The sequence below is a fragment of the Rhodamnia argentea genome, chromosome 2 (assembly GCF_020921035.1).
Source record: "Rhodamnia argentea isolate NSW1041297 chromosome 2, ASM2092103v1, whole genome shotgun sequence".
Taxonomy (NCBI): domain Eukaryota; kingdom Viridiplantae; phylum Streptophyta; class Magnoliopsida; order Myrtales; family Myrtaceae; genus Rhodamnia; species Rhodamnia argentea.
In genome coordinates this window covers 33,027,655-33,037,447 of record NC_063151.1, presented here as the reverse complement: position 1 = coordinate 33,037,447, position 9,793 = coordinate 33,027,655, and the positions used below count along the sequence as shown (strand labels likewise).

Here is a 9,793-nt window from a genome sequence, read left to right as displayed (position 1 = left end):
AAAGTTCTAAACTTATTGCACGACCGCCAATTCAATTTTAAAATTTTCTAACTTGGGTAATGTAGTAAGAAACCTTTTGAGGATTTTTAAGTATGGTTCATCTAGTCAATTTTGGTTAGAAATTGCTTACGTGATGGTCCATACCGCACCGACTATTCTACATGACACAACCAATGACTGATGTGGACAATCTTAAATGAAATGACGTCGTCTTTGCAATTTTTATTTTTAAATTAGATTTTTTTCCTTTCCTTTTCTTTATTATCTCTTTGTTCTTTCGTCTCTAGTGCTCATCTTCTTCCCTTCGCTAGTTGTGAGGGCCTCGACGATGGCCAGCGACCTTCACCGACTCTTTCCAAGAAGATGAACATCGAATGAAAGGAAAAAAAATAAAAGAAAAGAAGAAAATATAAAATCTTTTAGAATGACATTGTTTGGAGTGAAGTTGGACATGTCATATTCGCCGGTCGTGCCACATAAAACAACCGGTGATGACCGGACTGCCTTATTAACTATTTCCGACCTACATTGATCCAACAGACTATGTTGAATAATCACGAATGTTATTTGGTGAAGGGAATTTACTTTGGAAAGCTATGAAGCATGCGAAAAAAATTTCATACCATGATATCTCAATATCACTTCTAGATTTTGACTAAAGGTCTGTTTGACAATAATTCTGATTCTCCGATTTTGTTTTCCGGAATAGAAAAAGATGAGAAATGTGTTTAGTAACATAAATGGTTTTTACTCTCAAATTCTCTTATTCTGATCTTGGAAATAGGTTTGAAGCAGAAATAAAAATAAAAAAAGTAGTTGCTTCTTTGATCTGGAATCACTTTAGAGAAATAAGACCAACAAAGTGAGTATGCTCAGGCAAGGCTCTATATCATTTGTAATCTTAAAAAAAATTTGCACTAGATTTGTATTGCATGAAATATCATTTTTCTTAATAAATTATAATAAATAAATATTTCATGATTTGGTTAAATATAGAAGTGTTAAGTAATATAGGTTGGGTTGAATATGGGTTATGTATGAGTTGGGTCATTAAACTTATATTGCATAAAAATAGGTCAAAATTGATTAAATGTGTCAATATGGGTAGAAACATATTCGACCCGACCCACCCGTTTGACACCTCTACTCGTCATTTAATTTCACGACTTTGTGTTTCTGACTTTTGTAATACTTTGCAACCTTTATGTTGGCAAGCAATTTAAGTTCAAACTTTGTGGAGCAGTACCATTGAGCTTATGTTCAATCCGTCTCTATATGATTAGCATCATCATAGAGCAGTCTAGGGGTTATTCAAACTTTTATCATAAACTAGTTTAAGTGTAAATTCGTGGCAACAATTTAAGTGCAAATGGCCTATTGAGCTTATGTTCTTCCCTAAGGATCTTGCATATGTCTTCATATAGACTAATTATGGATTATGCATGATCTGTATTCATTTTATCATTCATGCTATATAGGTTGACTTCATAGCAACAAAACGTAATTATTTGATTTAAATGAAAAATAATCGAGAAGAAAAATGATTTCCGAAAACATAAATTTTATGTAGTTACCAAACGCGTTCTGATTTTCTTAAACTCGTTTAGGGAACACAAGTTTTCAATGGATCAAACAAGCCAGTGAAAAGTGTCTTTAGACATGGGTAACGCTAAATGTCTCGCTAAGGAGACGTAAGTTTGTAAGACAAGTACGGGGATGTCCTAAACTGTCGTGAGAAGTGCCCTAAAATTGCTTGAGTTGCAACATAAGGGGGAGGCCGGGGAGGAGGCCTATAAGGAGGTTCACGTGGATAAAGTTGAAAAGGGGATGACCGGCGAGACGCAAGACGTGATCTGTCAAATTGGCAATTGAAGAAGAGACAGAAAACCAAGCCATTGTCACAAACGTGAACATCAGTCCCCCCCGTAAATGAACTTCAAACTCTTCCCAGCCAATGCACGTGCGTTCAAGTCCTTTTAAGAGGGATATATAGCTGTGTGTGACCCGGTCCAGAAACCGGTGGAGATCCGTATGACCCCATGAACCAGTTAAGGTCCATACCTTTTGCCTGAATAGACAGCTCTAACTCAGAGAGTTTTGTACGTCGTTGGTGGGATTCGAACGGGTGACGTTCAAATTTCTCGAATGGGTCCTAAGACTCGTAATTCAACTTCTTTTCTTAGTTTGTGAGCTGAGAGAAGATGAACAAGTTGGAGCTAATTTGATGGCCGATGAATAAAGATGATAAACGAACGAGAGAGAACCGGCGATAATAATGATAATCTACTTTAGAAACAAAACTGACGTATTAGTGGTCTAGAGATATGTCCTTAACTTATCACAACAACAATAAAAATAGTAAATAAATAATGTTTTCCTTACATGCTTATGAAATGTTCCAACAATCCTTGGAAAAAGTACAAAAAAGTCTTTAACTTATAGCATTGATACCAATTCAGTTATAAAACTTTTTAATAGACCAATTTAGTCATAAACCTTTTTTACATTTTGCCAATGTGATCTGTCCGATCAATTTTGGACGAAAATCGCTGATATGAATACCGATAGTCCTATGTGGCATGATCATTGTTAACATGGATAAATATTACAAATTTTAGATATTTTTTCAAAATTTTTAAATATTCTTTTTTTTTTTTTTACAACTTTGGTTGGCGAGGGTGGCAAGGGCCGTGACGCCCTTGCCCAAATCAAGCGAGGGTCGCTGGTCCTCACCTATGGGAAGGAAAGGAAAGAAGAAATAGAAAGAACTAATAAAAAATTCAAAAAAATCTAAAAAAAATTGATGCGTCGGTGCCAGTCATGCAACGAACATATCCTACAAAGGAATGGGCTCGTCGACACAAGACAACTAACGTTTATGTTAATGATTTTTAACCAAAATTAGTCAAATCAACTGCACTGCTAAATCGTTAAAAGGTTTAGGACTAAATCAATCCAATTGAAATGTTTATAATTGAATTAGTACCAATGCAACACGTCTAAAACTTTTTTGAAGCTGAGTTTGAAAGAGAATTGCGGAAACCATGGCATGGAGGAGTCTCCGAGAAGAACATCGAAACTTCATAGGAAGTGTAGCATCAAACTAGGATGTTTGTGGCTAATTCCTTGAATGCATGTTGCTTGCATCTTCTCCATAAACAATGTCGATTGATCCTGTCGATCTATTCTAGCTGCTTCTTCTTCTTCTTCTTCTTTTTCCAGCTCAATATACAACGCAACTTCGTCTTAGGCTTCTTAACTTTCATCACTTTAGCTTTTTTTGGGACGGTTATATATCGGGAACTATTCGTAGATTCTCTGTTCTGGGGATTGTGTTCTTTCTTTGATGCGACAGTGTTCCTGATTTTCTGCACCAACTCAAATTTCGATTTTTATTCTAATGAGTTTACGTGCTTTGTTTATCGATCACAATGTCAAGCTTATTTACGGACAAAATGGAGTTTATAGCTTTGCAATCCTCGAGCAATTGTTGTATCTATTGAAGTTGTTGCCCCACATTGCTTGACAATATGTCCTATATGCTTTCTATATTCATGTGGTTTTCCTCTACCTACCAGCTTAAACTTTTAGGTTGGACTTTCTAACATGGTATCAGAGCCAGTGTTGTCCGCGAATGTGTGTCTTCAAATTCCACGAGCCGGAGAGGGGGTGTTGAAGTTTGTCAAATTCACGAGCCGAAGAGAAGCTTAAGTTTGAATCGGACTTTCTAACATTCGCAGCGTCAAATTCCAGGAGCCGACGAGGGGGTGGTGAAGTACGAGCCAAAGACGGGATGTTGAAGTTGTTGCCTCACAAGCCGAAGAGGAGTGTTGAAGTTGTTGCCTCACATTGACCTGACAACAGATTTTATATGCTCTTTATGTTCATGCGTTTGACTGCATAGTTTTATTGAACCGGCTTATTAACTTTCTGTCGGTTTAACATTTTTGGGAAGCCGACTTGAACTCATGCCTAACATGTTTGTTCCCGATTCCTCCGTTGTTGTTTTGGTTGCGTGCATCTCGTATGGTGCGATAGTTTACATGAGTTGATGCATCAAAACCAATGCACTTCGGACCGCTCGCTGGGTTCAATTTCTCGGTCTGATTCAGCCTGTGGACTTCTTGAACGCTCATGGTGGGACTGACTCACTGAAAGCCAATGGCTCACATACTTTGAGTTTAGTCTTAATTCTCACGTAAATTCGGTAGAAAAACACCTAGAGTGCCAATATTTATGTACAGTGCTCTCTTTAGTACCAATATTTTTTTTGGATCACTTAAGTGCCACATCGAAGAAAAAATGATCACCGAAGTGCCAATTGGGACAAAAAATGATTATTTAAGTGCCAATTTCGGCCAAACAAGACACGTGACATTTTTTATTATTAATTTTTTAATATTATGTGTCCATTTTTTTTAAAAAATCGACACACGTGGATGCTATGTGGACTTTTCAACATTAAAATAGTTAATTTTTTTAAAAAAAATTAAAAATAAACAGAAAAATAGCCTAAAAATTCAAAAAATTAAAAAAAAATTAATATTGAATATCACACAAAGATGAACTGGTTCTTACTTCTAAAAAAATTTAGCTAGAAAAGTTTGCTATGTCTTTGCTGGCCTCTCTAAAAAATAGTTAAGCTTAATCAAATTAAACATAAAAATAACCTAAAAAAATGAAAAAAAAAAGGTAAGCGTGATATGTAGTAGCGAAGGCGGTGAGCCCTCACCGCCACCTCCCCCACCATCGCCGTCAATGGCCGGCGAGGGGTGGGGGATAGCCGAGAGGGGTCGCCGGGGCTCGACTACCCTCGTCGAGGGCTCGTGGCTACGCCCGGCCGGCCTCGCCTAGCAACAGCTCGGCGAGGCTTGGTCGTTGCCGGGCGAGGTCGGCCGCCGCCGGGCCTCGTCGGGCCCCGGCGACCCCCCTCGGCCATGCCCCACCCCTCACCGGCCATTACCGACGATGGTGGTGCGGCGGCGGCAAGGGTTGTGAGCCCTCGTCGTTGCAACATAGGGCTCCATCTTTTTTTTTTCAATTGTTTCTATTTTTTCAATTTTTAGCTTGTTAGGTGGAATTTCTTATTAATTTTTGGTTTTCATTATTGCTTGGATCCCCGATAAGCCATGTGTGCGCCACGAATGATTTCCGACAAGCCACGTCGGACTTGGCACCGAAATAACCGTTTTTAAAAAAAAATTGACACTTAAGTGATCCAAAAAAAATATTGACACTAAAATGAGCGCCGTACACAAATATTGGCACTCCATGTGTTTTTCTGCCCGTAAATTCTTATATATACGTCGTTGTTTCGTCAAAGACTTTCCGGCCTCTCAATCTAAATCCTGGCTTCATTACTGAAATCACGTTTTGATTGTCTTTGGCCATGAACTAGGGCAGGTCTTTGCATTCCTCTTTCAAGCATCGACGACGTTAACAAAAAAATACAATAAAATAAAATAGATAGTTAGGTCAGGCGTGCGCCGCTGGGAAGGGGAGAGGTTAGTATGAAATGAAGAAGGTGGACTGAACTGAACTGTGGTGGTCCAATGAGAAGATGAGGATCTCCAATCAACAGGAGTTTTTTAATTTCGGTATTAGTTAGATCTGTTGGGGACGAGACGAGAACTGACCCGAACGATCTCACTTCCGGGTTGTGTTTCGCTCGATAAAATAACAAGGGATTAGGTGACACAGGACAAGCAGACCAGGTCGAGGATGTCGCCTGACTCATTGTCCGACCCCGTTTGAACCACTGGTCAACTGTTCCCGGGAGATTCCCTTGGAGTAATGGCAAGGATCACAACGACACCTTAACCCCAATGACCAAATTTTTAATTATACTTGTCAAAACGAGTCTTAAACTCGTTTCTCAACCTATACATGATGGGCTGAACTGTTATTTAAGTTACTTATATTTAGTAAATGAATCATAAATGAGTTTAAATATAATATAAGTTTTAAATGGATCATAAATGAGTTTGTAATTTACCCGACGCACTTCCGTGACTCTCTTTTCATTCTCTCCGACACTCACTAACTCCGACCCGACTTATTTTCATTACATGAAAAATGTGTCAAAACAGAGTAAACAAGTCTATCCGGGACGAATTGTTTTCGACTCGATCCGACCCGACTTACCTGTTTGACGGATCTAGTTTCAATACTCGGAGATGAGTTATACACGAAGGGTTTTGTTAACGACGGTCCAGGAGCGATTGCTAAACATACTTAAGACGAAATATGCAGTGTGTTAATTATGCGAAGCTCGGGAAACCGGGTGTTATTGGTACTGTTTAGGGACGTGAAGAGAGGAGGGCATGATGGTCACACCGACGAAGAAGAACATCATGGGACTTAGGTCAACTCTCGCCTGGCAGAATAGGGGAAGACCGCTCTACGTGCGTTTATTACATCAGAAGAACCACAGTCCATTTATTACAGACGAGAGACACATCCCTAAGGCTCCAATTTAATTCAACTCACCTACTCAAACATTGAGAGAGAGAGAGAGAGAGAGAGAGAGAGAGAGAGAGATGGAGGAGAGTGGAGGAACACCCCCGTTCACTTGGTTGAATCCGTGTGTTCTGGTTCAAGAAGCTGTGAAGGCCATGCTCAGCTGCTTAGGTCTAGTAGAAACAGCACCAGATCATCCTGCTTCTTCTCCACTGAAGCCCCAAGATTATTCTCCTCCTCCTGCTTCGACGGCACAAGCTTCGGATCCTCCATCATCCGCCACGCCCGGACTGGATCCGACAAGCCCCGTTGAAGCTGATGATCCCCCGGCCACTGGAGAAATGGTCTCTCTCTCTCTCTCTCTCTCAAGTATCTTACATCATAAATATGTTGTCGGCATTGTCATGCAAAGATAATGGATTCATTTCATGTTTAACTGCAGTCAACTATCTCGACTGATGCATACGGTAGATAAAGCATAAAACCCGACATCGCATGCGTATTTCCACTTAAATTATACGAGTTTCAATTCAATAAATAAAAGTTAAGCATTTTCAGCATTTGCTATTATGTATCACTATACATGCTTCTTTGTCACACTGACCACCCAGAAAACACCAACTTTATATTTGGCAGAGAAATTTACCTGGGTAACTTTTTTTTTTTTTTTTACAACCGAAGAAGAAGAATTGTATTACCACTGTGAACAGTCAGTATAAATTGAAACGCCGACATCTTGCTAGATTAGTTGGTGTCATTTGTCGAGCCGAAAACCAAATTATGGGGACCCTGCTAGATGAAGTTGGTTCTGTAACTTCTTCATTGAGAACACAACTGATGACCTTATCAATTGGCCAAATGAACTCAATTGGCAAAGCATCGAAATGTTTCTTACTCAACTGGCGAAATCGAAAGGTTTAGAACTCAATTGGCCAAAAGTGCAATGAGTTTATGATTTTTTGGACAATTTTCCCGACACAAATTCGCTTGTCACGAGGATCAGTTTTGTACGCAGGAGGACAATCCAGCCACGTTTGTAGAATCTGCAGTTACCAAGCCACCGATAAACACGGGAACAGGTCCCCAGACTAATTGAACTCCATCCATGGTGGGTGAAGAAGCTCCTTTTACTTTTGTTTTTTTCCCGAGTCGTCCGTTTTTCCATTTGTTTAATTTGATTCTAAGTGCCACTTATCAATTTGTTGCTTTGCTCTTTGTGTTATATGTGTGTATCACCAAAATAGTCTTCAACGTCGTAGACATGCTTGTTGTGTGGAACATCACTTTGTTGCAACTTCAACGTATTCATACATCAGTACTGATCTCCTTCAGTTTCTTAATGTGAATTTGACGCTGTCGCCTCTTTTCTTTACCCGACCGCGTAGCGACATTGATTTTTCGGCCATGGAGATGAGATTGTGAGCAGACCATTTGGATTTCCCAGCGCAAATTACGTAGTTTCGCGAGGTCGGAACTAACTTCATTGCCCTAATCCATCCATATCCAAGAAATAATATGTGTTCACGTTTATATATGAATTAAATTTACATTTGCATATTGATTTTTGGGCTAAGTCTGGTTGGGCATTTGAATGTAGGCTGGTTTTTCTAGGCCCACCCATTTATGATTTGGGCCTACGTGGCCCAATTCCAATTTTTGTCCGCTCTGTTCGTATTTTCTTTCAATTGGGCCAGCTTGTGGATCTTCATTTTCTGGCCCAATTACTCTCTCTCTCTCCCCTCGTTTATTCCATTTCAAATTTGATCTCAAGAATAGACTCTACTTCTCCATAGACAACTTCAGATAATTTGGGGGTGTCAATTGTTAACATATAACATCAGTTCTAGACCTGAAACTATGATTGTTAGCCCCATCGACCAATGACTTATATGGACTAAAGACTCAAGAGGTGCCATCTCCCATCAAACCTGTGATTATAGGCGTAAGATCAATTTAATTCGTCACCGAAATCACTTAATGGTTCGATGGGCCTAGAAATTGAATGGACAACTATGTCATATGTTGGTATTTTTTCAAATTGGCAAACCTAGGATGTGGAATTTCCTCTATTAGTTCCTCAAGTTCCATCCATTGGAACAAATTCTAGGTGACCCTAACGACGGGAAACAACAATAGGATATTTCTACGTGTGTAATCTTGTGAATCGGCCGCAACGGGCCGGGCATAGTACGATGATGTTGTCTTCTTTTGTTATATTTAGGAAGCAATGCTCGGGAACAACATATCCTAATAGTTTGTACTAATTATGCTTACTCTTGATCCCTATCGAATGACGTTTTCCTAATCCTACTTAGTGTAAAAAATTAGGAATCACTGAAGCACATTGCATTCAAATTTGGCGATCATGTTAATTCCCCCCTTGTAATGGGGCTGCCTCATTCATCAAAAACTTTTATTCTTTTCTCCCTTTTTGGCGGCACTCCTTTTCTTCTTCTTAAGGTCCTTAACAAGATATAGTATCTCATAAATGGAGGACAGCAATGCCGTATTGGAGGGAAGCCCGGGGATCTACACGACTTGCCAAGGAGATGTGCAGGGGAAATTACCACAAAAAAATCATAAATCTATTCAGTTGTGCTAATTTAGTCATAAAATTTTTAATTTGATCAATTTAGTCCTAAACTTTTGCAAATTTAATCCACTTAGCCAATTTTGATAGAAAATTGCTAACGCTAACAATATATATTTTTTTTTTATAGATTTTTAAAATCTAATGATTTTTTTCTCTAATTTTTCCTTTTTATTTTTTTTTTGTTGTTGTGGACAGCGAGCCTCGACCTCGCTAGTGGTTGGCTTGGCAAGGGTTGAGCCTCGCCGGCCATGGGCGATGCCCAATGTCTCTAGATTGGCGAGGTCGTGCCTCGCCTATGGCCGGCCAGCGACCTTGCCAGTCACACAATGAAAAATGAGAAAATAAAAAAAATGATAAATTTATAAATCTTTTTTAAAATAATTATAAAAAATTCCACGACGATGTTACAGTGTGTCGGAAATTAGCTCGAGTACGTGTGATGTCCATGAAGCTCTCTTCAATGATGCATCTGTCTATGTATTTGAGATTCGCTGCTCACAAAGTTGATATCGCCACTTTTGACGAGGCAAGTGTAGAAACCAAAAGCTTAGTTCTTGAAGCGACTGTGTCAAACTGGTTGGCGATGGATAATCTGAAAAGGGGCTCGCGTTCGAACACCTAATTGACATCTGCAAGATGTCGGCCGACGAGATAAGGAGGCAACGAATAGCGACCTCCCAGATCACGTGAATAGATTCTTTGTTTGGACGATGTTTGGGATAAGATTCCTGGGTCGGAAAG

The 9,793-nt window shown here is 39.4% G+C and overlaps 1 protein-coding gene across 1 annotated transcript; it reads left to right on the top strand.

Moving 5' to 3' along the window:
- Positions 1-6,411: 6,411 nt before the first annotated feature.
- LOC115737423 (lysine-rich arabinogalactan protein 19-like) lies at positions 6,412-7,804 on the top strand. Its single transcript, XM_030669549.2, has 2 exons — positions 6,412-6,803; positions 7,475-7,804. The coding sequence occupies exons 1-2, from the start codon at positions 6,540-6,542 to the stop codon at positions 7,553-7,555; spliced, it is 345 nt and encodes a 114-aa protein (XP_030525409.1). The 5' UTR covers positions 6,412-6,539; the 3' UTR covers positions 7,556-7,804.
- Positions 7,805-9,793: the final 1,989 nt, after the last annotated feature.

Excerpts from the sequence above, each read along its gene's own strand:
- LOC115737423 (XM_030669549.2), top strand. The coding sequence starts at position 6,540 with ATGGAGGAGAGTGGAGGAACACCCCCGTTCACTTGGTTGAATCCGTGT. Across the intron at positions 6,804-7,474 it reads CCCCGGCCACTGGAGAAATG|GAGGACAATCCAGCCACGTT; the intron begins GTCTCTCTCTCT and ends TTTTGTACGCAG.